General features: G+C 50.2%; 9 protein-coding genes across 9 annotated transcripts; 6 read left to right on the forward strand and 3 right to left on the reverse strand.

The window, feature by feature from the left end:
• Positions 1-207: 207 nt before the first annotated feature.
• FSST1_005108 (uncharacterized protein) lies at positions 208-1,050 on the forward strand (the record flags this gene model as incomplete). Its single annotated transcript, XM_083231350.1, has 1 exon — positions 208-1,050. One exon carries the CDS (start codon positions 208-210, stop codon positions 1,048-1,050), a length of 843 nt encoding a protein of 280 aa, XP_083088538.1.
• A 628-nt stretch (positions 1,051-1,678) lies between these two features.
• FSST1_005109 (dienelactone hydrolase) lies at positions 1,679-2,542 on the forward strand (the record flags this gene model as incomplete). Its single annotated transcript, XM_083231351.1, has 3 exons — positions 1,679-1,728; positions 1,786-2,167; positions 2,222-2,542. The coding sequence occupies 3 exons, from the start codon at positions 1,679-1,681 to the stop codon at positions 2,540-2,542; spliced, it is 753 nt and encodes a 250-aa protein (XP_083088539.1).
• A 653-nt stretch (positions 2,543-3,195) lies between these two features.
• Positions 3,196-6,230, forward strand: FSST1_005110 (eukaryotic membrane protein family-domain-containing protein; the record flags this gene model as incomplete). The annotated part of the gene is made up of 3 exons (XM_083231352.1): positions 3,196-5,424; positions 5,472-6,118; positions 6,161-6,230. The coding sequence occupies 3 exons, from the start codon at positions 3,196-3,198 to the stop codon at positions 6,228-6,230; spliced, it is 2,946 nt and encodes a 981-aa protein (XP_083088540.1).
• Positions 6,231-6,646: 416 nt separating this feature from the next.
• FSST1_005111 (karyopherin KAP123) lies at positions 6,647-10,250 on the reverse strand (the record flags this gene model as incomplete). Its single annotated transcript, XM_083231355.1, has 3 exons — positions 6,647-7,586; positions 7,769-10,088; positions 10,205-10,250. 3 exons carry the CDS (start codon positions 10,248-10,250, stop codon positions 6,647-6,649), a joined length of 3,306 nt encoding a protein of 1,101 aa, XP_083088541.1.
• A 1,021-nt stretch (positions 10,251-11,271) lies between these two features.
• On the reverse strand, positions 11,272-11,805 carry FSST1_005112 (LysM peptidoglycan-binding domain-containing protein; the record flags this gene model as incomplete). Its single annotated transcript, XM_083231356.1, has 1 exon — positions 11,272-11,805. The coding sequence occupies one exon, from the start codon at positions 11,803-11,805 to the stop codon at positions 11,272-11,274; it is 534 nt and encodes a 177-aa protein (XP_083088542.1).
• Positions 11,806-13,505: 1,700 nt separating this feature from the next.
• Positions 13,506-15,700, forward strand: FSST1_005113 (uncharacterized protein; the record flags this gene model as incomplete). Its single annotated transcript, XM_083231357.1, has 2 exons — positions 13,506-14,568; positions 14,613-15,700. 2 exons carry the CDS (start codon positions 13,506-13,508, stop codon positions 15,698-15,700), a joined length of 2,151 nt encoding a protein of 716 aa, XP_083088543.1.
• A 2,594-nt stretch (positions 15,701-18,294) lies between these two features.
• Positions 18,295-21,362, forward strand: FSST1_005114 (WD40-repeat-containing domain protein; the record flags this gene model as incomplete). Its single annotated transcript, XM_083231358.1, has 2 exons — positions 18,295-21,204; positions 21,255-21,362. The coding sequence occupies 2 exons, from the start codon at positions 18,295-18,297 to the stop codon at positions 21,360-21,362; spliced, it is 3,018 nt and encodes a 1,005-aa protein (XP_083088544.1).
• A 914-nt stretch (positions 21,363-22,276) lies between these two features.
• FSST1_005115 (uncharacterized protein) lies at positions 22,277-25,282 on the forward strand (the record flags this gene model as incomplete). The annotated part of the gene is made up of 1 exon (XM_083231359.1): positions 22,277-25,282. The coding sequence occupies one exon, from the start codon at positions 22,277-22,279 to the stop codon at positions 25,280-25,282; it is 3,006 nt and encodes a 1,001-aa protein (XP_083088545.1).
• Positions 25,283-25,404: 122 nt separating this feature from the next.
• Positions 25,405-27,254, reverse strand: FSST1_005116 (WD40 repeat domain-containing protein; the record flags this gene model as incomplete). Its single annotated transcript, XM_083231360.1, has 3 exons — positions 25,405-26,464; positions 26,517-26,795; positions 26,845-27,254. The coding sequence occupies 3 exons, from the start codon at positions 27,252-27,254 to the stop codon at positions 25,405-25,407; spliced, it is 1,749 nt and encodes a 582-aa protein (XP_083088546.1).
• Positions 27,255-27,948: the final 694 nt, after the last annotated feature.

The following is a 27,948-nucleotide window of genomic DNA, read 5'->3' on the forward strand; positions in this document are numbered from 1 at the left end:
AAAGATTCTTCTGTGACTACAGTCAATTGAGCTCTATCGCATTTGACATCCATTTCTACATCTTCATTTCCATCGAAAGAAGCTTACCCTGCACCTGCACGTGGCACGTGCTAAAGATTTCCAGTGACATAAGCTCTTGACTTTCAAATCGTCAATCCTCCACCAAAGAAGCTCCCCCAAGCATCATCTTCATCACAACCACCCAAAATGTCCGAATATTGGAAATCCACACCGAAATACTGGTGCAAACACTGTCAAATCTACGTCCGCGACACAAAACTCGAGCGCCAGAACCACGAATCTACCGGCAAGCATCAAGGCGCCCTCAAACGATTCCTGCGCGACCTGCACCGCGGCCACGAGCGTGACGAGCGCGAGAAAGAACGCGCAAAGCAAGAAATCGCCCGTCTCAATGGCGTCGTATCAGGATCATCGTCATCATCTGCTGCCGGTCCCTCAAGACCTGCGCCGCGCACCCAGCCCAGCGCACCGTCAGAAGCGTCCTTGAAGAAGCAGAGGGAACAGCTCGCCGAGATGGGCGTTGCTATGCCAAGCGCTTTCCGACCTGAGATGGCTATGCCGGGCGAATGGACAGTTACGAATACACGAGTTATCGAAAAGCCAGAAGAAGAAGGGGAGGTCAAGGTTGAGACAAGAGCGAACGGCGTGCGGAAGCGCGAAGCGACAGAACAAGAAAAGGAAGAAGAGGATGCTATGCAAGGACTATTCAAGAAACCCAGACGATGGGGACGAGATACAAAAGCGATGCCTCAAGAGGACCACGAGCTTGATGCGCTTCTGAGCGGGTCAACATTTGCGCCTCGCGCTGTCAAGGAGGAGACAGCCAAAGAAGAAGAAGAAGATAATACAAAGGAAGTCAAGAAGGAAGATGACAACACAACAGCGGTAAAAGAAGAGGAGACGTCGGCTGTTAAGACTGAAGCACCGGATATTGAAACTCTGATAAAGCCAGAGCCTGAGGAAGCTGAGTCTGGTGTACCGGCGGTGGTGTTCAAAAAGAGAAAACCAAAGGGAATTCGACAAAAGTAATGATTGATGGCGTATTATATAATTAGCTGCATCGGGAGGCATAGCAATGATACCATATAAATACTGATCCAGTTGCTGTCTGGTGCTGGATGCCACAGGCTCGCCGACCCCGGGCCGAAGAACATAGCCCGGCAATTCCTACGATACCTAGTTCCGAGTTCCGACATGTCCATAGATCTTATCCGATGTATAATCCGGCGCTCCGTGGAGCACAAAATCTCAGGCTTGGACTCGGACATAAGAATAACTCCATAAAATCAGGGAAATACGGAGATAAGAGTTCAAGTCTAGAAAACCTGTACGGATACATTGAAAGACCGGTCTTTCTTGTCACCAATGAGGACTCTGGATCTGATGGATCTTACTTACCACGCAACAGGAAAAGTGAAGGGTTCATGGGATACGGCGTTTTGTGGGGTAGTTGGACCAATATCGGCATTTTCTTGCCATGGAACTCTTATATCTATTGGGTTCCATTGCGTCACGACGGAAAATGGGGTCCGCTTGGGTTGGAGGTCAAGATCTTTATATAACTCGGGCAATCATCCACCGAGAAAAATCCTCTATTCTACAGCATCTACAGCTTCATTTCACACGTTAATAACAGCACCCATACTCTTTATACACAATGGCTTCTAACCAACCCGGAAAGTGCTGCACAGAGGGTGTGCGCCACGAGTAAACTCTTAACCCACTGTCTCGGATACTCCCTTCATTGACTAACTATTCTTACAGAGGCGAGCCCACTGGCAAGATGATCAAGCTTCCCAGCGGCCTCGACGCTTACCTTGCGACTGCTCCCGAGGACAAGGCTCACCAGGGCACTGGAATTATCTACGTCGCTGATATCTTTGGTATCTGGAACAACAGCAAGCTCATGGCGGATCAATTCGCTGCCAACGGCTACACCACTATTATTCCCGATCTCTTCAACGGCGATGTCCTAACCTACCCTCCTGTGGATGTCGATATCATGAGCTGGATCACAAAGGGTGCCAACGGCAACAACCCCCACACTCCCGCTGAGGTCGACCCCGTCATTGTCGAGGCTATCAAGTACTTCAAGGACCAGGGTATCTCCAAGATTGGAGCTGCAGGATACTGCTTTGGCGCTAAGGTATGCCCCCTCAATTTTAAACTGATGAAAACGGCTTGACTAACAGCAACATAGTACGTTATCCGAAACTACAAAGAGGGTATCAAGGTTGGCTACGTCGCTCACCCCTCTTCCGTCGAGGAGGACGAGCTCAAGGCCATTGAGGGGCCTCTCTCCATTGCCGCCGCTCAGACCGATACCATCTTCCCTGCCAACTTGCGACACCGCTCCGAGGAGATTCTCATCGAGACTGGCAAGCCTTTCCAGATCAACCTGTACTCTCACGTTGAGCACGGATTCGCTGTGCGCAGCGATCTCAAGGACAAGGCCAAGGTATTTGCCAAGGAGCAGGCTTTCTTTCAGGCTGTTCAGTGGTTTGATGAGCACCTGATCTAAAGGGTGAAGACGAATGAGTTATGATATAAATAAGTAAATAGAATACAATTGATACCTTGGAACATGAGTGTTGAAAGACATTCTTGGTTAAGGTTTGCCTTTTGGTGGAATGTGAATGGCATCTAGTCTAGGCCATGTATGTGATGAGTACGGATAGAACAATCGCAACAGCCACTCGGGGTATTCACTTTATGTTGTTCATGATATGATTGGGCCATTTATTTTTATATCCTGAAGTTTAGAGGTCATCTTCTCTGCTACACACTGATCTAGGTCATCTCAACCTTTATTAAGCAAAGTTGTCTTCTATGCGCTCCTATGTAAGACCAGATCTCGAATCTCAAATCCATCTCTTCCCGTCTCGGCAATCCAGATCCTTGGAATATCAAGCCACTGACACAACCTTGCTTGACCCCCACAGCCCAAAGTTTCAGTGACCTTCAGGGGAGACTCCACTGTGGCGCTTCCACTGCCAGCTCACCTCAGACATCCAACCAGTGATGTATGCTGATGGCTGCAATCGCAACCTACTTCTGTGTCTCTCCTTTCATCACACGACACATCTCGACCTCGATTGGACTTATCCTCTCCACGACGCTCATTCATTATATAGAGGATAACAAAAACATGCTTCAGGAGCACAAACCCGCGTGATGGCCGCCTCCGTCGATACCATCCAACCTCATCATCTCCCACCGCTTCTATCCCCATCCTCGACTCCTCCACCGCCAACATGCGCCGACGAACAGACCACGAAACTCCCCACGATACCCTCGGACGAGGACCATTCCTCCGAGGAAGGTTCCAGCGGTAGCATGCGTCGCATTCACTCCAGCTCATCCTCCATCTCTGAACCGGCCGTCGAAGATGTCCAGGACGAGCAGCAGCAAAATGATCAACCTCAACCGCAGACGAACGATGCGCAAAAGGATACAGACCTTGAAACGGCGGTACCCTCTGGCAGGGCCAGTCGTAGCAGCACGATAAGCAACACGACAAACCCAAACGTCCGCCGCCTGTCCGCAACAGAAATGCAACGCCTCACAAACTCTCCAGAGTCTCTCCCAGTCGCCCCCGCTCCTCAACGGAGGTCAATAGACCAAGACTCTATCTCTCATCTCCTCGAACAGCGCGACGCTTTGAGACAGTCAACGATGCGTGTCGACTGCCAACAACCCCTTGAGGCGTTCCCCTCGCTGCAGCCCAACAGTGTCGCTGTAGAGGCTAGATCAGCGGGAAGTGTTGGCCTTGGACTCTGGGATCTTCAAGTCCCACGACGACCGTCTCCTGGGGCGCGCACTCTGTCCACTCCTCCTACAAGTCGTGTGCACGCAAGCGACTCCGGGAGATCCTCGCCGCGAAGATACTCCTCTTTCAATTCCGCTGGTCGACCAACCTCTCTCAATCTCAATCTTGATGGTGCAGGTGCAACATCTCCTATTAACATCAGTCGGCCGACACCTGCAACAGCCATCCCCGTCCAAACCGATGGTCTACGACCGCCGTCGCCGATTCCGCCTATTATTCCTCTACCTCCCATGTCACTGCCTACACATCTACAGCTTGAACTAGCAGCTCAGCGACCTAGTCCGTTGTACATTCACCAATCTCATGCATACGACATCCCCTACGAGTCCAATGCTGCCAAATTCGAGCGTCTCAAGAACGTACTTCTTCTCCCGCCGTTTCTCGAGCGCACGCTCAACTTCGGCGCCTTGGCATGTCTTGACGCTTGGTTATACAACTTCACTATTCTTCCTATGCGTTTCACCCTCGCTCTTGGTGTGTTGGTTCGTTGGTGGGGCTACCTGGTTCTTAAGGAGATCCGATGGCTCGTCGACTATGTCTGGTACGGCCTAGGGAGACTTTGGAAACGCGGACGAATTTCACAGCCTGCCACTAAAGAGGAGGCCACTGATCAAGTACGATCACGCAGCGAGAGTCGTCCGCGAGGTCGTTCGAATGATGAGAAGAAGCACGACTTCAAACCACATGCAAATGCCCATTTCAAGCCCTTACCGTCTCGATCTCAACCGAGATCTAACGCGTTTCGTCACAGGAGGACCAAGTCCATGCCTTCGAACTTATCAGCCTTCCACAAAGCTGATCTGCTTCAAGGCGCCGTTATCATCTGCAGTTCTATGGCCCTCATGACCCTTGACGCAAGCCGAATGTACCATTTCATTCGAGCCCAATCCGCTATTAAGCTTTACGTTATCTACAACATCCTCGAAGTCGGCGACCGTCTCCTATCCGCCCTCGGTCAGGATATCCTCGAATGTCTCTTCAGCACCGAAACGCTCTCCCGTAATGCCTCTGGCCGATCAAAGGTGTTGCTTCCATTGGGCATGTTCATGCTGGCGCTGGCGTATTGCTGTCTCCATTCAATAGCATTATATTACCAGGTCATTACGCTCAACGTCGCCGTCAACTCGTACTCCAATGCCCTCTTGACTCTTCTACTTTCCAACCAATTCGTCGAGATCAAGAGCACTGTCTTTAAACGCTTCGAAAAGGACAATCTCTTCCAGCTGACCTGTGCTGATATCGTTGAGCGGTTTCAGCTTTGGATCATGCTTCTCATCATCGGTATGCGAAATGTCGTTGAGGTTGGTGGACTGAGTGTTCCTGGTGCTGGTTCCGAATCATCCTTTGACGACTCCTCTGTGCCGTTGCACAACCCGTCGATTCTCCCTCACAGCTTCACGGTCCTTCCATCCTGGCTCATGTCAGGTGAAGTTTTGTCTCCGTTCCTGATTGTCATTGGAAGCGAGATGCTTGTCGACGCTATCAAACATGCCTATGTTACAAAGTTCAACAATATCAAGCCAGCATTCTACAGCCGTATTCTCGATATCCTTTGTAAAGACTACTACACCAACGTAAGTTCTTCTATCGCTCCATTCATAGCCCTCACTAACAGATACAGGCATTTATGACACCTTCTCTCACCAAACGGCTAGGTCTGGCAGTCATACCGCTCTCATGCCTCTTTATCCGTGCATCCATCCAAACCTACCACATGCTTCTTTCGACTCACCTTCCGATGCCCATGCCCATCCCCGCATCAACACAAACATCCCTCACTTCCGAATCCGCAACGCCTTCGTCTCCCGCCATAGTTGCGGCTCTTAACCACTTTGACTCTCTGATTCGCGACTCCCTCGGCCGCGCAACATACGGCTACCCCTACGGTTCACCGCTCAACTCCCGCCCCTGGTACTCCTGGACATCAGACGATGTTATTGCCGCCGTCACCATGGTGGTTGTCTTTTTCATCGCCTTCCTCGTTCTTCTCATTCTGAAGCTCCTCCTTGGCATGCTTCTACTCAAATACTCGCGCAATCGCTACGCGGACATGAAGCGCAAGGAGCATCAGGGTCGCGCATCAGAGTCCTTCGATACACCTGGTGCTCGCCGCGTTGGCGGATTTGGCCAGGTCGAAGTCGGCGAGGAGAGGCAGAGGTGGGTGCACGCTGATAGGAATGAAGGACTCAAGGGTGGAAAGGGGCCAGGAAAGAGAGTTGAGAAGACGACGGACAAGACCAAGAAGGATGATTTTGAAAAGGTCTCAAGGTATGAGATGGTTGCGAAAAGGATCTGGTAATTTGTAAATAGTTTCTTTTTGCATTCTATGGCGTTACGTCGGGTATTAGATATGCACTTTGACTTGAGATTAAATGCTTGAAGAGCATGTCTGACATTTGTGTTCTTTGTGTAACGTCTTGTTTAACATATATCATCACCAATTAATTCATTTAAAGTTTGAAACAAAATGTCCATATGGAAAGGTATCTCTTTCTAATCCTAGGTATCAAAAGTCCTAAAGCCTATTTATAGCTTCTTTCAGAAATCCCAGCGCTTGCCATCCCTATAATCCCTTGTCCCTTTTGTTTACCATTCATTCCCGTTGCTCTTTATTTTCCACATGCTAGACCGTTTAAGCATGCGTTTACTCTATCAGTGACACCGCGCTTTCTACAAGCGTGTCTAAAACTTTTCTTTCTTCATCAAATCATATCGTAGTTCGTCATTTCCCTTTTTGTGAATCCACCATTCCGAAATCGTCGTCAAATCATGATGCTGCTATGCCGTGCAACCAGTTTACTGGATGTTGGCAAGCTTGAGGATGCCAGGGTTGTTGGCCAGGAGGTCGGGCTTAGCCTTGTAGAGCATCTGGACGGTCTGCTGGAGGATCTGCCTGGTCTCAGGCTCAAGTTGCTCCTCAGGAGGGCTGAGGACCTTCTCGAAGATGCCGACGAGCTGGGGGGTGAGCTGCTCGACAGTGGGGTTGGAGTGCTGGTAGAGGTTGTAGATGTTCTCGTAGATGGGGGCGTTCTCCTCGTAATCCTCCTGGAGGGGAAGGATGTTGACAACGGCGGGGAGAGCTTGGGCAACGAACTCGTTGTTGGGGTTCTTGGCCATCATGCGAGAGACGGCGCCGGCGACGTTGTCAGTCATGCGCATCTCGTTGACAGTCAGGAGAGGCTCGAGCTTCTCCCAGAGGAGGGGGTACATGGGGAAGGTCTTGCTGGTGTCGGAGGAGTTTAGGACAACGAGACCAATGGCGTAAGCGGCGTTGGACTTAGCCAGAGGGTCGGGGTCTGTCAGGCGGCGGACAAGAGCCTGGCCGAGAGACTCAGTGAAGGGAGTAATGGCGTCGCCAGTGTACTTGGTGATCTCAGCAATAGTGCCGACAGCGGTGGATCGGTGGAGGTCCTCGCTGGAGCTGGCAAGTCGGAGAATGGGCTTCTCGAAGATCTTCCAGAGCTCACCGAAGCTGTTACCAAGAGCGGCGGCAAGGCCGACGACGACGTCAAGGGCAGTGTCAATGACAAGCCAGTCGTACTCGGAAGAGCCGGCATCAACCTCGGGCTCTTCCTCCTCGTCACCGAGATCCTGCTGGCAGGGATGCGATCGGGTAATGATAAGACCAACGACTGAAACCAACTCCTGGAGGAAACCGTCCTTGCAAGTGAGAACGGCAGGACCGCAAGCCTTGAGGGTGGCGGCAATGTTGCGGTTGATGTCGGTAATGACGGTGCTATAAGACTGTTAGCAGGTGATTTCAAGTCAAGAATGCGAGAAAAAGAAGTAACAGTGCCATGAATCAGAAGTAGATTAGACGTGTTCTCAGCAACGGCATTTTGCCTCTGAGTGAGCTGGGTATAACGCAAGGTATTCATCATATTGGCAGAAAAGAAAGAACAGAGGGGTGGTACTAACCGTTCGCTGTCATCAGACCAGATGGTCATGGTGGCCTTCTCAAGAGCCTGGCCCATGGAGATGAGCGAGTTAGGAGGAGTGTGCTTGGCAGGGAGACCGGCCTCCCACTTGATACCGGAGCTCTCCTCCCAGACCTGGAAGACACGAGCGTATGTGCGCCAGAGGGTGGAGACGGCGGTCTTTCGGCATCCCTCGTACGTGTGCTCGGTGAAGGGAGAAACCTTCTCGATCGTCTGCTCGACGTAGGTCTCGAGATTGGCGCTGTTGCAAGAGTTGGAAATAACGTCACCGAGAACGTCGAGAGCGATCTCCTGCTCAAGAGCGACAGCGGTCACAGCACCGAGATCATCGAGGTCGTCGAGGTCCTCGATGTCATCCCAGTCATCGTCACCACCGTTGGCGATGGTGGCATCGTCCTCATTCTCAGGAGCCTTGACCTTAACACGCTTGCCACCGACAACGATAGAACCGTCGCCAAGTTGGCTGGCGTCAACACCAGGGATCTCAATCTCCTCCTCTTCAAGCTCGAGAGAAGAGAAGAGACCCTTAAAGACACCAGGAAGGAAGTGGTCAAACTGCTCATGGTAGACCTTGGACAGGTTAGACCACAAGATAAAGCTGGTTTCCTTGAGGCGGGGGTTGTCGAGGCTAAGAGCCTCCTCGCTGGCGGTCATGAGGTCCATGACGTAAGGCTGGAAAGCTTCAGAACCGACGGCCATAGCGATGCGGCCCAAGCTGTCACAGGTGGAGCTTCGGAGGTCAAGAGACTCCTCACCCTCCTTGATAGAGACGAACTTGCCAAGAGAGGTCATGACGTCCTTGAAGTAAGGCTCAAAAGACTTCTCCATGGAAGAAGCAATAGCACCAATGGCGGAAGCGGCAGCAGCCTTGACGCCGAAATCCTCGTGGTCGAGAAGACGGACCATGGGGCCGATCAAGTTGGGACCGTACTGAGCCATGATCTTTGTGTCGATACCGTCACCGAAGGTGTCAAGAGCACCACAAGCGCAACGGATGATGCTGACGTTGCTCTTGTCTGAGGGACCCTGAGAAGCAGCCTCAAGGTTCTTGAGGACAGAAGAGATGATCTGCTCGTGGTGAGAGGACATCTCGTCGGCCATCTCCTCGGCAAGGTGGATCAGACCAACAAGAGAGGCGTGTCGGACTCGGGTGTCGGCATCCTCGAGAAGAGAGATGATGGCAGGGAGAAGAGGCTGAAGCTGAGTAGAGATGAAGTCGGGGGCACCCTCAGCAGCGTTACCAAGAGCGAGCATAGCAGCCATACGGTACTTGGGGTCGTTGTTGCCAGCGAAGTGGGGGAATTGCTCCAGGAGAGGAACAATAGCCTGTCGGGGAGGAAGCTCATTGGACAGCGTGTCGATGAGGCTGATGGCAGTGCGGGCAGGAGAAAGGTCCTCCTCGTCGTCCTCGGGGTCGAGCTCGGTGACGATGTGCATGGCCTTGACCATGAGCTCAGCAGCCATGTCCTTCATACCTTGGATCTTCATGCGTCGGTAACGAACGCACTGGATGAGGAAAGCAAGAGCCTGAGATCGGGCATCCTCCTCAGCGTTGACGTTTCCACCGAGCTCAATCATGAAGGAGAGAAGATCTCGGAGGTGGACAGCAAGAAGGGAAGAGTCGTAGGCGATGAAAGAGTGGAAGACCTCAAAGACGATCTTGTAGCTCTCCTCGTCCTCAGCCTCAACGGTAGCCTTGAGGATGTTGACCAGGCTGGGAACGAAACCCTGCATGGCCTTGAGGGCAACCTCGTCCTCCTCGGGCTCGATGATCATGAGGATAGCACCAATAGCGCGGACGATGTTGATGCGAACCTCCTTGCTCTGGGGATCCTCGATACGGGACTGGAAGAGCTTGAGAAGATCGTGTGTGTTGTCGGAGAAGTGTGTGGGGTCCTCCTCGAGGATGGCGTAGAGAAGGAATGAGCCAACCTCACGGGCAATAACATTGTCGTTGTTGCTGAGAGGGAGGATGTGCTTGAGGAAGTCCTCACCCTCACCGTTCTCCATATCAGAGCTAACAATGCCGGCGATGAGACGAGCAAGAGAGTGGCGGACACCAGCAGAGGACTCCTTGAGGACACCCTCCAAAAGGTGGTTGCGGGCAAGCTGGCGCTGGTCCTGGGCGGTCTTCTCCCAGAACTTGGGGATCAGACGGAGAGCCTGGACCGAGGCGAGCTGTCGAACACCGGCATCTCCATGTGTGAGGGAGATCTCGACGAGGGCGAGAAGCGACTCGGGCTTTGTGTAGAAGTTCTTTTGGAGCTCGGCTGTGACGGCCTTGACCTGCTCAGTGTTGGCTAAAGAGAGGCAAGGTTAGCTTCAGAGTTTGTGTGTAGCGAGAGGCAACACACAAAGCAGAGCAAATCTTGCATCTGGTGAATGTGTTGACGTAGATCAATAGGCAAAAACTTACGGACCTGGCTCCCTTCAAGGAGCTGAGCAAGCTTCCCCTTATCCATGATTAATTTCTAAGTCGAAAGGTTGAACGACGTAGAAAGAGAGGAAAAGAAAAAAGAGGAAAAAGAAAAGAACCCGAAGGTTTATAGTTGGATGAAGAGAAAGAGAAAAATAAACCTCCAGGGACCCGCGTCTGAATTTTTTAAATTATTTTGGGGTCCTCGGGTCGAGTCGAAATTAGTAGAGGAAGAGAAAAAAATTCCATGTGCCCCGCTCCTGCTACCTTGGATGCTGGTTGGTAGGCGGCGGCCAAAGCTTCCAAGGGTCTGATGTTGCCCCTCGTTTTTTTCTTCTATTCCACTCTAGCGCGGGGCCTTTTTTGTGGTGATGATTTCCTTGACGGGCTAAAATGTGACCGAAGAGAATCTCAAGCTTGACCACGTGGTAATAGATAGGAAGCTGTTGAAGTTGTTTCTGTTTCTTTTATCTTTCAAACATTCTTCATTCTCTTCATCACCAACCTCTTGAATCCTCTTCTGCTCGTCTCCAAAGAGACAGTCACGGATCGCTAAAGACATCGGATAAATGCAACGCAATGCAACGCAACGCTAGAGGCCAAGACTTCGCTCGTTGGCACACGTCGGTCGAGAGCTGCACTAGCAACGCGCATGATGACACAAATGGCACCCAATGAGTGGGCATTAATAGGCCCCGGATGACGTTGGCTGGCCGATAGAGACGCTCCCAAAGCATTCGACGCTTCACTACCAAACAGTTGGACAGAGACATCCAAAGACTGGTTCAGGAGTCGATAAGCATCCATTGAATAGCACTTGCTTGCAATATTGTTGCTATGAAAGCCGTCCAATAAGTCAGAACTGGCCTTACTCCATGTTATGGTGCCCCATAGCATGGACAACAGATGGCCTACTTATAAGTAGCTCCGTCTAGGTAGGCAAAGACCAGTTCCAAGGTCACTCAGTTTAGTCTTGATAGCCCAATAGCCGTACACCCATCATCTGCCGGTCAGGTCTTACCCAGCAATGCTCTGTACGCCATCCCACGAAACATGGTACGACTCTCTCAATCGATGCTCTTCTTGCCAGGCACACAAATACGATCACCGATCATGAGCGCATCGCAATCAAGATCCTTATTCTTCTTCAAGATATCATCCACGCTCACGCCCGCCTTCTTGGCAATATCATAGCATGTATCGTCCTGCTTAACTCCATACGCGATTGTACCCTTCGGACAGTCCGGGATGGGGATGCGCTCCTCGGGAGAAGACTTGTGGCCGAGGAACCAAAAGAGAAGAAGCAGCGACAGGATGATGAGCATGAGGAAGTTGAGGAAGGGCTTCATATCGTTGAACCAAGACATCTTGGGTTGTTGATACTGCGGGTTCGTCACGAGGAAAGACTCGGATTCTTGGCCTTCGAGACGCGCTTCGCCAACCTTGGTGAGATGACCATATTGGTTGCCGGGCGCGCTCTCCCAGTAACTTCCGTCGGCGTCGCGGAACGTATAGACCTGGCTGTCAGCATCGTAGCCTACTCTCTGCATTCCTTCCGGGAGACGTTCCTCGTCGGTATCATAGCGAGAGAATCGAGACATGATTGTAGCTGATAGTGGGTAAGGTTATTCTGATGGAAATGATATGGAAAGAAAAAGGGGAAGAGAACGAGATCAGGTTGCCTCCTTTGAAACACGAGACATGATGCAGCAGGGGACCGCGTCATGATCTTAGTAAGCCACCTCGCCTAAACCAAGTTACCACCAACCGAGACTTTCTGACCTCAGAGTTAAAAACATGAGACAGAGGGCTAATCAATCGATCAGTTCATGTTTGATTGAATTGGGGTTCCTTGGTCATTCGTTATTTATACCCTAGAATCCAGCAGATGGACTTTCTTGCCATTGCCTATACGGGATCAGTAACAGCTATATTTGATGGGGGGAACTTCTCAAAGTCTAATCGATGCAGTGAGGGCGGTATATCACGAGTAACAGCGATATAGTTTCTGCCACTAATAGCAAACATGCCTTATTAAGAAATCGAGTAGTAAACATGTTAGAATCTAGAACGTCCTTCCCCTTATGCTTGCTGCTCATTTGCCGTGTCTTGCAATAGATTCCAATTATGTTTACCAGTGATGTCGTCAAAATACGCATCTTGAGACTGAATTCTTGTCGTATGTTTATCTTGATTAGTACATTTTGAGACTTTTCCAATGTCTTCCTACCAAATAACTCATTATCAGTATCGATAGCAATATTAAATGTAACATACTCTTCGATGACTACCTACATAACATAATCCTAGATACTAGCTGTGATGATGTTTATATCTACCTACTGACTTGTCTTGTTCATTCAATCCATAATTACCGCTCCTCTACCCAACCTAGTGGGTAGCAGAAAATTAGGCCTCCTAAGTCTTAGGATATGAATATAAATAATCTAAGGACTATACCTAGCCTAAGGAGCATAAAGTGACCTGCTAATTTCGTCTCTTATGCTTCCAGCGGTCAATTTTTCTGGTACCCTGATGCCAACTACCCTAAGCCTTGGACGCCCGGCCCTAGCGCCCTTGCCCAGCTCCCAGCATCCACCAACCGTTCCAACGCGACATCCGCTAAGCTATAGGGCTAAGATTGACTACCTCTATGCATCAACCACAACGTCATTCCTACCAAAACCTTCCTTTTCTTATGGCTGGATCAATTCGTTACTCTATTCGATGATAGAAAACTCTTAATAATATTCATGGGATAACTCCCTTTACCCAGGCATTCAATCCTTTCAATCCCCTCCCTGATTGAGGCCTGCTACGGCCTGAAAGCGGCCGCCCCCAATGTTGTTCACATCCTTGACCATCTTCAGCCAAAAACCCACCTCATTAAGCCATTGCTCCAATTAAACCCCGGACTTGAGAGCCTTGTACGCCCTCCCCCTGTACGTAGGAAGATGCGAATAGACAAGTTCAAACGAGGCTCTGCGTCTGGAGCTCAATCCTCTCCTTTCACCTTCGGATCCCTCTTTTCGCTTTATCCGCTGGCAAACATGGCGCCAACCTGAAGGATTCACCACGCGGGTTTTGGTTTACAAACGAAAGGGACTGCTTTTCAAGTTGCTTCAAACCTCTCCCGTCGCATCTTTAATCTTCACTCGCTTCCAAGGCTTCAGATCATCGACCCTTGACGCCGCGTCTCTCCAGCTAGCGACGGCCTTGTCTAGGTAGTTCACTACGCGACGCCACCACCTAAGACACTAGACGAACGAATCGAACGAACGAACACAGAATATCCACCAACATGGCCGAAGCAGACCCCGAGGTTATCGTGGCCGTTGTAGCTCTCCTCGTGTCTTTGGTCGCTCTTGCAGCCACTTTCATGCAGGTTATGCAGCAATACTACGCCTCTGCCGCAGGATACGCTCAATGTAACGAGAAAGTAATGGGGAAATGGGCCCTCACAAAAACCCGCCGTTTCTCATGGGACGAGCTTCGTTTTGAGGTTGAGTTCGAAGCTCCTGTCATCTTCGTTTCACCCCCAGATAACAGGAACGGTCCCATCCAAGGAGCCGAGATTTACTTCCTGGATGGCAGCGAACAGAGTCTCGATAATACATGGTCTGAGTTGAGCATCAACTTTCGAGAAGAGTATGCGGCAAAGACGAGACGAGAGCGCATTCATACTGCCGACAATGAACGAGCTTCTTGGACGCTCCTACTCAGCGCTGTGCAACGGATGGAACACGATTCGGAGAAGTGGCAGAAGTCCCAATATGGAGAGATGCACAAACAAATCGGGCCTCCCAATGCCCAGGAGCAAAAGTCTGATCTTCCCATAGAGCCTCCGGGTTTGTACGAAGCACATACAATGACAGTGGCTCTTCAACGCAAACGGAAAAGCTGGGATACGATGCCTGCAACAGTCCTTCGCCCATACGCGACAACAACGATATGCCATCTAATCGAGATGCTGGCAGCTCTGGGTGTTTACTGGAAAGAGTTCGACCGCAGACGTGACCGCTATCGCGCTGAGGGCAATGGCTTCATGGTCCTGGGAGAGAAGGTCGCTGATCTTGGTTTGATGTTCACCTTTAGCATCTACGGAAGAAGTCGCTTCGAGCACAACCGAGTGATTCCTGTGGACCAAGTCAAGGAGTTGTGCTTTGGCTACGTGTCTACCATATATAGCGTGACTTTGGACCAACGACGTCTTCAATTCCCAGAAGACGACCCCGAAAATTTGGCGTTCCTCCAATTAGCAACTCGTGGCGAGATCTCGCAGACTCTGATCAAAATTGGATGCAATACAAATGCTGTTCGTGCTTTCCAGGATACCGGCAAACACACGTCCCATTTGTTTCCTGGTATGTTTTCCCTCCTCGATGTCGCATCGATTAACATGTTCCAGTATCGTTCGAGATCCTCGGTATGCTGAGTCGCACGTTTCACATCAAGGACAGCATGTTTACACATATTCCCAACCCGACGTCGGATCGGTGGGACAAGCAGTCGGTATCACTAGTCAAGGTGATGGAGGCTTACTCCGAACTTGTTCGCGTATCACTGTCAGGAGCGCGTCGAAACCCAGTCATTCTTGAAAAGAGCAAGAAACATATCGAAAAAATTCTGAATCACAAGGACGGCAACATGGCTGGAAGGATGATGATGCTCAAGGCACTTCATGAAGCAATTGATGATTGTGACCAAATCTTGACGGCCAAGGAACCTGCTGGTGTCATCACCCCCTTTGCTGAGCAGATGGGCATCAGGGTTCATGAGACCGAAGTCCAACAGAAGCGTCGAGAGATGGTCCAGGATGTCCTCCGATCGCATATCCAAGAGGTCCTGCGTCTTCTCAACGATGGAGAAGATCGCTCATCCGATGCGCAATCTTTACATGCTGAATGGAGCCCGGCAACAGCGCACCCTAGACCAGATGGACAACCTAGAGTGACGCCGCTTGGGTTTGAAGATATGCACGAAGCCAGTCCGGATGAAAGACAGCATAAATTCATGGAAGTTTACTTCCATGTCATCCGCGAAAAAGTCGTCCCTCGTGCTACTCACTCAACAAATCGACGAACAAGTATTGTCGGAGCACCTCCGGGTCACGGTTTCCGAAGAGCAGGCACGGGTAGGACTCAGGCAAGTAGCACGCGCGGTATGGAACGAGGCTCGTCTCCCCCGCCGCCCATGCCGGCACCCCGTCTACAAACAAGCGTGGAAAACATACCTCTCAACACCATGTCGAACGGCCGTCCATCTATATCCAGCAGACCCGGCAGCGCCGTGAGTGAGGCTTATTCACTGACGAGCGAGGTGCCAAGAAGGCTAGAGGCCGCTTTGTATGAACAAGAGGTGTCGCATGATGATGTCTGGTGCACGTTGATATTCCGCATGATATGCTGGCTAATGCTGCATGATTTTAACAAGTTGGATGTACAGTTGAGTAAGAGTGAGTTGCTTGGGAGTCGTATGCCAGTTTACATATCTTGAGCTTTGGGTAAATTTGTTTGAATAGTTAGATGATCCGTTGAATTAGGTGGCATGTCTGGGAACAGTGTGTTTAGCGATGGGATTTTAGATACCACGATAACGACTTATGTAGTCTTTGGAAGTATAAAAGTATGTCAGTCTTCTTTTGGAGAAAATGGACCTCAAATATCATGACAATAACAGCACTGTAGTGATTCAATACGGATTGCCATAGAGAAGTGGTCTAAATCATAGCAAAGCCTTACACTATCACACAGCAATCACATTCCTTTAGTCTAGTCGGTGCAATCCTACGCTCAAGAAACCCGCCATATCGGCCAACCCAAGCCCCCGATCGGAACACCCCCGCATCGGTGTTGACCTGGAAGTGGAAGTCCGGGTGTCGGGTATGCCGATGGCGACGGCACTGCCTTTTTGATTCGGCTGACTAAGTAAAACTTTATCGGTACCGATCAGGCGGGGAAGACACGTGAGTTTGGAAATGATTTTTCTCTTTTCAACCCATGTGGCAAAAGAGTCTTGTTAGTGGACTCTAGTCGAGAATGCGGTGAAGTCTCGTTCTTAGGTTTTGAAGGGAGAAGAGTTTGAGTGGGAAAGGGGAGATGATAGGTCAGTAGTTGTGAGGGGAAGGGATAGTTATTCTGCCGAGGGTGAAATACTTGGAGAAATAACAAACATAATAGTTACGGCACAAATGGTAATGAATACATAATGACAATGGAGATAATGGTATTATTTGTGTTCTTGACTATCTCAATATTACCTTTGATTCATTTGTCAGATATACATATTCCTCCCTTCGGGAATAACTAGCCAATGATAGAATAGCAGCCATAAAAAGCAATTAAATGCATATTACAGGGTGGTGTTATGTCTCATACCTCCGTGTGGCATCTCATTACTACTACCTAGGTACGGATACTCCATCAAGTAATCATAGTGCAAGGCAAAATAGGCTTCACTTTCGCCGACGCCGGAACCGATAAGAAATGGAAACTGATCACGTGAGGGAGAATGGGCCTTGTTTCTTGAAGGATTCTGTTCCAAGGCGTGCACGACCGCATGTCCTCGATTTAGATCATGAAAATCCGGGTTGAGAATCAACGAGGCTTGACATTAGGGACTAAGCAGGCTGACTGAGCGGTTAAAACCTGTCTTGAATTCCAGCTTTCGCGCGTCGGTCGGTCACGGACGTATCCGCAGCTGGAGTATAACTAGAGGGTAGCCGGGTGACAAGACACAGACCATGTCAGGCCAGGTTCTTTCCGGTACCTAATGCACAGCCAACAGAGAGTCAACCTGTACAATGAACCTTTGACCTTTTGCCAAAACAATCCAGTTTAGCTGTGATAGGGTTGCAGTTCAGTTCATGTCTAGCATTGCATTGCATAACAAGTACACTCTTCCACAGCCGCTCACATAAAAAAAACCATTAAAAGCGTGTGGAGATGCACCGCACTTTGTCCCCGTGTCATGTTTCCCCCTTCCCCAAGGATGTACGTACCTCACATCTTCATCCAATCATTCAGGTATAATCAGGCCTAGAGAGTAGCAGAAAAAATACCTAGCCTCCTGAGTCTTGGGGTATAAAAATAAATAGTCTAAAAACCATGGTCCAAGGGGCATAGAGTGACCCATTAATTTCGTCTCCTATGCCTCCAGCGACCAACGTTTCTGATACCCTGAGGCAGGCTAGACCTTGTTTGATTCTGGGAAGGAGCCTGGGCCAACCGATATAATATAGCGCCATACCTGAATTAGACTAGCTCAAACAATGGAGAGTCCACCTCTAGGTACCTTGGCCCGAGAAGCAGACACCAACTACTCCTCCGTCACATCAGCCTGCACAACCATATCTTCTCTCTCACCAAAGCCTCGTCAGCAAACGGAGCCCTTCGAGAGAAAACGAAGGAAAAAGGGCGCCCAAGGAACAAGAAGTAGATAGGCAAAACACTCTACTACGACATCCATCTTCCGCCCCTTTTCTTGTTGGCCTTGTTTTTCTTTCTTTGTATTGCTGTTTCCTTTTTTCTACTAATCTATATCTCGTTTTCTTTCCTCTCTTTATTCCCGCCCCAACTCGCCACACTCCCTTGTATACAGGCCTCCCCTTGCCTTTGCACGCCGAGTCCACACGCGTCTTTTGCTTGACGAACTGCCTTACAGCCGTTCCCTCCTTCGCCCTCGCAACGACGTTTCGACTTACGGTGTTTTGAACCTTGAGCGTGCAGTTCCGGAGAAGCCATTACTCGAAACCTCTTCGCGGTTCGGTCCGTCGATATACGCCTGCCATCGTCCGTATATTCCCAGCACGACCGTACACATCCGACTCCTCAGTCTTTCTCGATCGAGTCAAACAGCGTCATTGATTGCTTCTGCCACTTGCGGATACATGCGTGATCTGGCGTAACCATCGCGTTGATTGTCCCGTCCCTGGCTGGTCGGTTCTTCAGATTCACTTCCCTCATCATTGTGGATTCTGGGTTTGATAGTCGGCCTCTGGTTGCTTCAACCGAACTTGTCCACCTTTGTTTGACCAGGCAACATCTTCAATAGCCTGGGCGAACACAACTACACAAACATCACAACGAACCATGACACCGTCACCCACGACTAGTCAGGCTCTCGAGCCTCGTCATCCCAAACCCTCGCAAACAGTTTCTATAAACATCTCCGAAGGCAGCCAGAGCCAGCGATCTCGTCGATTCCAGCTCGAGGTTAGTGAGTGTGTCGAGACTAAGACTGTTACGACCACTACTCGTCTCACACGCAAGTTTCCCCACGTCTTTGTTAGGGATCCTGTGCCTCTGGAAAACCTCGATACAAAAGAATACCCTCTTGCCATGAAGCCTACTCCCCCAGAATTAATCGAGTTCTCTTACAATATGCCTGGTGCGCTCGAGACCGACGACGAAGGCGAGGATGAGCCCGACACCCTCGTCCAAGTGCCTAAGCAACGATCACAATCTCCTTCAGAAGGCTATCCCCGACGCTCTCGGGCCTCAAGAGCCAGCCCCACAGACTCTCCCGAATCCGCAGCCACATCGAACCTTCGACGATTGCCTCGATCAAACCCACTTAACGCTGTTTCGGACAAGCTTCGTCGTTCTATAGCTCATGGGTCAAGTCGACGAGAAGGAGAGAGGTCATCTAGAACGCCTTCTGGATTCCTCGCTACCCCTGATACCTCAGAAGTTGTTGGCTCATCTGACCGATCAGCTCGTCGACGTTCGTCACAACATGAACGACAACACTCCCCCGAAGCATTTTCGTCCGCTGTTAGCCCCCATTACGAAGCCACCAGCCCTGTTGAAAGCGATTCCCATACCGTCTTCAGCAGTAACGTTGCTACTCCGCCAATTACCGACGCTGATGCAGAACCATTTGCAGACATCGATGGATCCCTGCAGCAGTCTGTTCGTCCCTTTAACCCCAGACCCAGTATCGATGTCGTTGCTGCCCAAGATGCTAGTCTTCCTAGTCCTAGACTGTCTCCTACTTTAGCAGCCGCTCAGTTACATACCGCCGACACCGAAGATGAAGGCCAATCCAGTTTCCAGACATCAAACTCGGACCCCTCGCGCTGGGTCGAGGAATCACAACTGACAGAAGATGATCCTTCGACCGCATTAGTCCCTGCTGGTCATTCCCAGGATGACTACGCGCTTGCTCGGTCTGGTGGATCTCCTCACGTTGTCGATACTCAAACTCTGCTCGAGGCTTTCGACTCGATGAAGACCGAAATGAAGACATTCATGATGTACCAGTTCCTTCGCCGATGCCCTCGACCTACCCTCCGAGTTGTCGCCAACGCTGTCAACCCTGCCCTCAAGTGCGATTTCCTTCGACAGCTACCTCTAGAGCTCGGGTACACTGTTCTGTCCCACCTCGACCACCGGGACCTTTGCCGAGCTGCTCAGGTCTCCAAGCACTGGCGCAATCTCGTTGACCGTAATGAGACCGGCTGGAAGGAACTATTTGACCGTGATGGCTACAGGCTCCCCCCTGGCGAGCTCAACAAGGCCTCCATTCAGGGCTGGGGATGGCAAGACCCTGTTGGTGCTTCTGGTTACGAGAAAGATTTGAGCATGCGAAGCCGCCTGACCTCGACCGAGCACGAACTCACTCGAACCCTTCGACAAGACACAGCCTCAAAATCCCGGGCTTCTAAGCGAAAGCGAGCGCTCAACACCTATTCGGCTGCCGAGCGATCCAAGCGACGTGCAAGTGCTCAGGAGGCCGTGACTCGCGAGGAAAGCAAGTCGCAGCCCGAAGTCAGACAGCACCCATCGGAGGGACCGCTGTCTGCTGCAAGTGCTGCCATCAATGCTGTTCCCGACCCTCAGCTTGGACTGCCAAGTCTCCGCGAGTTTCATCTCTACAAGTCACTATACCGCCGCCACCACATGATCCGCAAGAGCTGGACCAGCGGTGAGGTAAAACCCGGCCACGTCGCCTTTGCAGCTCATCCTCGTCACGTTATTACGTGTCTTCAGTTTGACGAGGACAAGATCATCACTGGCAGCGACGATACCCTCATTCACATTTACGACACCAAGACGGGCAAGCTCCGCAAGAAGCTTGAAGGTCATGAGGGTGGTGTCTGGGCGCTGCAGTACGAGGGCAACATGCTTGTTTCGGGTTCAACTGACAGGTCTGTCCGTGTTTGGGACATTGAGCGTGGACTCTGCCAGCAGGTATTTTACGGACATACTAGCACTGTTCGTTGCCTGCAAATTTTGATGCCCACCGAGACTGGTAGAGACTCCGGCGGACAGGCTATCATGCAGCCTGAGAAGCCTCTCATCATTACTGGTTCCAGAGACAGCCAGCTCAGAGTTTGGCGGCTCCCCGAGGTCGGCTCCCGTCGTTACATCCAGACCGGCCCCCCAGCTCACGAGTCGGACTGCCCTTACTTCATTCGAGTGTTGGCTGGACATACTCATTCCGTTCGGGCTATTTCGGCCTACGGCGATACCTTGGTTAGTGGATCTTATGACAGCACTGTCCGTGTTTGGCGTATCAGCACTGGTGAGGCACTGCACGTCCTCCATGGCCATAGTCAAAAGGTATACTCTGTGGTTCTGGACCATGAGCGTAACCGTTGCATATCCGGGTCTATGGACTCGTTGGTCAAGATTTGGGATCTTGCAACAGGCGCATGTCTGTATACGCTCGAAGGGCATAGTCTCCTTGTCGGGTTGTTGGACTTGCGCGACGAGCGTTTGGTATCAGCAGCGGCTGATTCCACTCTTCGTATCTGGGACCCAGAGAATGGGAAATGCCGTAATACGCTTATGGCGCATACTGGGGCCATTACCTGTTTCCAGCACGATGGTCGCAAGGTCATTAGTGGCAGTGAAAAGACAGTCAAAATGTGGGATGTCCGAACTGGCGAATGCGTGCAGGACTTGCTGGGTGATCTCAGCGGTGTTTGGCAAGTCAAGTTTGACGAGCGACGTTGTGTAGCTGCCGTTCAGCGAGACCAGCTCACATATGTCGAGGTATGTAAATGAATCAAGCATGAACAAGAACAATTACTAACATGATGCAGATTCTTGACTTTGGAGCTGTCCGAGATGGCAAACCCCCAGAGGAACTGGGCAAGCGCATTCTTCTCAATGAACCCGAGGTCCGGGCCATGATTGAGGAAGAAGCGTGAGATACAATGTTACGTATGAAACTGATGATGAAACAACATAAATATCAGTTATATGGGTTTACACGCGATTTGTCAGTCTATGGAGACGACTAATGAAACCAACTGGCGTTGAGGTCGAACATTATGCATAAACAACACACATAGTTTACGAGGTACAAGCATGACTGGGAGGAAAGGCGTTCGAACTTGTTATTATTTGGCGGATGGGAGCATATACCTATTGTTTTTTTTTTCCAGAACTAAAGTTGATCCACAGGCTCAGACTGATAGACAGAAATGTTAGTAGTGTCTTGTGTTGAGCCTGGAGGATGAATAAAAGCTATTTCTTTTTAGGGGCCTAGCATTACAATCAATGAACCTTGACATACAACGGATTGTGAATGCCTCCTAAGTCATAGGGTATAAAAATAAGTAGTCTAAGAACTATAGTCTAAGGAACATAAACTAACCTACTAATTTCGTCTCTAACCTTGACCAACTTTTCTGCTATATCACGATGTATATAAGGTTTCTGTCCAGCTTTACGATAAATAAGGTTATTGCTTAGATCAAATTCATGGTGTAGCAATATATGTGCCAAGTCCCGACCATGCCGAGCTGAATACAGGGATTACAATTAAAAGCGCACACATGTAAAGTGAAGCCAGGTTTGAGGCGATGCTGAGAAACCACGATTAAGAGGACGATAACCAAGAGTAAAAAATAAAGATATTGCATAGTTGCATCGGAAATTCGAGAGAATGGAGTCACTCGTCTAAAGACTTCTCAGATTGGTCAGATCATTTCGACTGCCAGCGAACATGCAGCTTATCATTTATTACCCACCCGCCATTCTTACACGTATTTAGGCAAACAACAAACAAAGACCCCTCCTCATTTCGGAATATCCAACAAATTATCTTGTGTTTGTTGCTATGGCGTGGCTCAAAGACTTTGTGGATAAGGCGACGGATGAGTACAGGAAGGAGATGAAGTTGGAGAGAGAGAGGCAGCAGCAATTTGCGGATCAACAGCAGAGAGAAGACAAGAGGCGTTCTGGGCATGGACGGGTTGGGCAGAGCGCTTCACCATCAGGTTGGCAACAACAACAACAGTATGGACAGTCGACTTATCAGCAACCTCATAGTCAACAGTATGGACAACCTCAAAGCCCGCAGTACCAGAGTCAGTCACCTCATTATGGACAACATCAGAGTCCGCAATACCCACCACCGCCATCACCATACAGCCCCATGGGCTCACAGCCAACCCAAGCACCTTCACAATCACCAGGAACAACAGATCGCAGGACACAGTACTACGCCGACCTGGCCAAATTCCAAGCCCAAGCCGAGCAAGCAAAGACACAAACACAACACCTCGAAACGCAATGGCGCGAAGCCGAACGACTCGCGGCACAGTACAAAGCCGAGTACCAAGCACAAATGAGGCAGGCAGAAGAGCAAATGGCAAATATGAATATTGATTATAATAAAGAATTGGAGAGGTTGAGGGCAGAGGAGGCGAGAAATTTGAAGTTGGGCGAAGAGGAGCTTGTGAAGGAGCAGCAGAAGTTGTTTGATGAGATTAAACAACAGAGAGCACGACAGCAGAATGGGAAGGATGATGAAGAGAGACCACCCTTACCGCCGAGGGTTAGTACAGAGGATGTTGCACCGCCTTTGCCGAGGAGACCTGTCTCTACAGCTGAAAATGGAAGTGGAAGTATAAGTCCTAGAAGGTCGACTCCTTATCATTACTCGGGACAGAAGGAGTCTCTTTCGCCTCAGAGTCCTCAGGGTCATGTACCGCCTCCTCCGCCTGGCCCTCCTCCTGTTCTGAACAAGACCCAACGTCAGAGACAGGGCGCCAGTCAGGTTCCCCAACAAGCGAGTCCCCAGGTTCATGTACCGCCTCCTCCACCACCTCCTCCGCCTGGCCCTCCTCCTGTTCTGTCCACAGCCCAACGTCAGAGACCGGGTGCTAGTCAGAATTCTCAACAGGCGGCCTACAGTCCTCAACCATCAAGTTCACAGACAAAACCAACATCCAAGGTACAAGATCAGGTAGACCAAGGAAGAAGAAGCCCATATAATTCACCGAGTCCTGACTCTCGGTCGCATAAACTAAGGAATTCTTTCCACGCATCATCTCCTTGCTCTGGATATACCTCCCCTCGGCAGCAGCCAGATTCGCCTCGCCCAGTTCCAAGTCCTCGCCAACAGAAACCTCCCCCTCGTGTGAGAACGCCCGAACCCGCACATCGGCATCCATGCGGTGCCAAGCCAGGAGCTGAATGCTCAGGAGCTCTGACGTCGTCCCCCCAACACTGGTTCTATCACGCTTCAGTTCCCAAATTCGTCATCTGCGCTCGTTGCTACGTTGATCACATATACGATACCAAGTTCTGCAACTCGTTTATAAAGACCTTTTACGATGATGGTGAAAAGCGGAAATGCCGGTTCAGCAGCAGACGAGTCAAAGACAATCTCTTCCCTGCGGCGGTCAATTCTGGAAGCCTGGATCAGCTTATCGAGTTTATGCAAAAGAGAATCACCATCAAAGACTGCAGGGAGCAGAATGCCGTTGAGGGTGAGTTGTGGTACAAAGCGGATGATATACCCAACGGGACCATCTGCCAGGCTTGCTTTGAGGATGGCCTTATTACATCCTCCTTTGCCAAGTACTACCGTCTCCAAGATAGTCAGGGAGGTGCTTATTGTGATTTGAGCGTGTGGTTCCTCAAGCGCAAGTTCATGGAGTATGCCAAAGAGAATAAATGGGGTGAGTTCTGTCGACAGTTCAATGACAGGGCGCAACTACCGGATTGTCCAAAACTCAACGTTGTCAAGGCTAGCCAATATACGTGGTACAAGCCTAAATCTGGACCAGAGGGACTGCAGGCTTGCGGAGCGTGTTACCATGATTACTTCCTGGCTTCAGAAGACGAAGAAAAATGGAACCAAATCATTGGAGGTGATTTCGGCACGAGGTGCAATCTGGGCCAACTGAACCATGTCATCCTCATGCACCAAGCCATGGACGACGAGGACAGAAGTCTCTTTTGGAACGCGGTGAAAGAGATAGACAAGTATCCGTTCTGTAGCAGTCAGGGCATCAAGGGCGGTGTTTGGTACACGCCCATTAACGACGCTTCGTGGGGTATCTGCGCTGCATGTTACGAGGGTATTGTGAAGCCAGTTGGAGGATCGAGGTGGTTTATGAGAGATACAGATGTCACACAGGATGGCGTGTACATGTGCGGCTTCAATCTTGGACATCCACGCGCGTTCAAAGCTCTGGAGACGTACGCTAATGCTAGGAACTGGGGAGATGGCAGGATTTTCCTCGACTGGGCTGCGCAATGGGGCTCTGTTGAACAATGTCCGCGGATCAAGTTCAGCAAGAACAGACGTTGGTGGGGATGGGGAGTCGTAGCCATCTGTGAGGATTGCTATGCCTCCTTTGCCAAAGGGACAGCTCTGGAACCCCGATTCTCACTCACAGGCCAAAGAGAACCTCACAAGGAACGCATGTGCGATCTCTTCTCGCCTCGCATGAGGAATCTATACAACGAAGCTTGCACAACTGGTGACCTGCAGAAATTCCTCGAAATGGCGGAGCAACGACACATTATCTACACACAGACAATTATGCAATGCGAGCAAATCCTAAACCAGCAAAAGATAGCTGCGATGCAGGCACAGACGTTAGGTACGCAAGGCACCTTTTACAAGAGTATGGGACGGACGCATGATGTGGCGGTGGGACATACATACACGGTTGGAAATGCGTATGCTGGGTATGGACATGAGAATGAGTACGTGCTTCAAGGATATACATACGATAGACAGGCGAGGGAGAAGGCGGCAGAGGTTATGAGTGGTGAGCCAGTGATGAGGGTGCGGATGCTCGAGGCAAGGTGGAAAGAGGTTGAGTGATGTACAAGTCCTGCTTGACTTGGTCGTTTGGACACTTATCCTTATGGCTTTTGGTTCATCCTTTCGTCTTTAGAGTATACAATACAACTTGACTCTTACAAGCACAACACCTTTTTAGACGCCTAGAATACAAGCTCCCACACATCCAAAGTCGATGTCCCAACCTTCAGTCCCATACAAGACGCCGCTTTTCCGAGAATCAAGTATTTTCCATCCCAACTGAACGACGCCGCAGTCACGAACCCGCTCTGGAACTTGATAGTATACAGCACTCGCCCAGAATACAAATCGCTCACATCGACGCCGTCATCTGTCCGACAGCACAGGAAACGACAGTCGGCGGATACAGCAACAGGCCAACCCTCGCGCGTTCTCCGTCCGCTGAGATTATACGACTCGAGCGCAGCCGTGCCGTGGTTCCAGTGAAAAATGGTGTCGCCCCATACCGCGACGATGATTTCTCCATCAGGAGACGTTCCTAGGAACAGAGGCTTCTTCCATGTGTCTGTTTCCAGCTTGGCGATTGAGGCGCGCGTTTTGACGTTTGTTATACGGATCGTGCCGTCACGCGACTGCGTGATGAGGAGCTTGCTGTCGGGTGTAAAGACGGCATGTGTAACCTCGTCCAGATGACATGGTATAACGACGGATGCTCTGTTAATGTTGACGCTGCAGTCCACGAGGCCTACACGACCCTTTGTACTTCCCACAGCAAGCCAGTTCCCATCATTCGAAAACGCCAGCGGTTTCGCGCCGGGCCACTTTGCAACAGGGACTTTGCGTCCGTTGATGTAGTCGCCTAGATAAATAACGGGCTTCTTGAAGTTGATACCGTCGTGGTTGGCTGCGTTGAGACCCTTGCCGTCTTCTTCGCTGAGATATGCCCACTGACGTCCGTTACGAGAGAAGATCATGCTCACGCCGTGCTGGTTCTGAAGGCATGATACCTGATTGACCTTCATGTCGTAGAAGCGTGTGGGTGACTCAAGAGTCTGGGTGGCGAATGTGCAGGCGCCGTGGCGCGAGAGGTAGGCTGTTTCGATAACTTCATGGTTGGAGAGTTCTTTCTTGGCGAGGTGGCGAAGAGAGATGCGAAGAGGTGTTGTGGATGTTATACCAATGGCGTTGTAGTCTGGGATAGGAGGTTCGTTTGACTCTGAATGAGGAGACGAAGCAATTGTTCTGGGATGTGAGTAAGTATGAGAAGCCTAGAATGGAACAATGATGGACTTACTCAGGGTTGGCGAAACTACTGTTGCTGTTGCTGACATCTCTACTCTCTTCATCATCGGCTGGCGGAGGGGGAGGTATAGCGGAGGAGCTTTCTGAGATAAAGTCGTGAACAGCCTCGAGGAATTCAGTGATGATGGTTCGTTGGCTTTCAACGCGGTAGTCTTCGCTGTCTGATTCTCCGAGGTATTTTGAGCGTAGAGTGGATGCTTCCTGGAGGATCTGAGAGCTGCTGTAACCGGGAAGTTCTCTCTGTCCATCATGAGGCTGGGCATTGATAACTCTGAGACATGTGAGTGAAGATGTCATAACATAGCAATAGAATAACTCACAATAACACGCAATCCAACCCCAAACTCATGGAACTTCTCAGACTCTCCAGTAGTTTCGAAAAAGCCGACAGCCGTTCAGCGGTATGCTCTAGCCAACTCTGTGTCCTCTCCTCCTCCTTGTCAAGATCCAAGGCATCCTCTGCCTCCTCAATCAATTCGCCAGCCTCACTGACGACACCTTTGAGCGCATCGTCCAGCCTCGCAGGCAATTTCAGGTCAGAGTCGGTGTCGAGAGCTTTAGCGTTGTGGTGAAGTAGCCTCGCCACCATCTGCAGCTCTGCGAGTTCGCGCGACAAGGAGGCCAGGTCCAGACGCGCTTGCGGGTAGGACGTGACGAAGCTGCGGAGGCCATCGACGACGTGGACAGTTGAGGTCTGGAGGGAATCGCAGAGGGTCGATATTGAAGACATTTTGATGGTCTATGTTTGTCTCTTTCTCTTTCTTTGTCTATTCTTTTTGGTGACAGACAGAATCTATGATGATGTGATGTTTAACTATGGTGTTTCACAGGAAAGTACTGACTGTACAGTACTGTAACTGCCAATGCGGGATATTGTGTGGAGAATCGGAGAATCGGGATGACGCCGGCTTATAGTTTATTTTGTTGTTGTAAGTTGAGGAACTAAGACTTTCTCTTATTCAAATGGAATTGTAATTAATATTACAGCCTTTGGAGGCTTAGAGATGAATTGGGCTTGGCTATACAAGAGGACACAGGGCCTCGGGTATTAGAAAGTTGTCTGTCGAGAACATCAGAGACGAAATTAGTAGGTCAGTTTATGCTACTTAGAACAGACATATTGGGTCATTTATTTTTGTACCCTAACGCTTGGAGACTAATATCTCTGTTACCCATGCATGAGACTAGGCTTACTGAGCTTCGCGAGTAACAGTGAATCGAACCGAGGTAAACATTATGCTATAGGGCATCAACATCTGTAACTATTTGAGCTCAACTCCAGCAACATCAACAACCTGAAGAGATACTCAATCGTCAACAGTCTCTTTCATGACTCGGTTCATCTCGGAATTATCAACCTCAGGTACCCGCCAAGCTTGCGGGGGAATCTTGGAGACCCCGACATTGGACTACAAGAATCTGAG

This window comes from Fusarium sambucinum, chromosome I, assembly GCF_050947815.1.
Source record: "Fusarium sambucinum isolate potato_lamoka chromosome I, whole genome shotgun sequence".
In the NCBI taxonomy this organism is placed as follows: domain Eukaryota; kingdom Fungi; phylum Ascomycota; class Sordariomycetes; order Hypocreales; family Nectriaceae; genus Fusarium; species Fusarium sambucinum.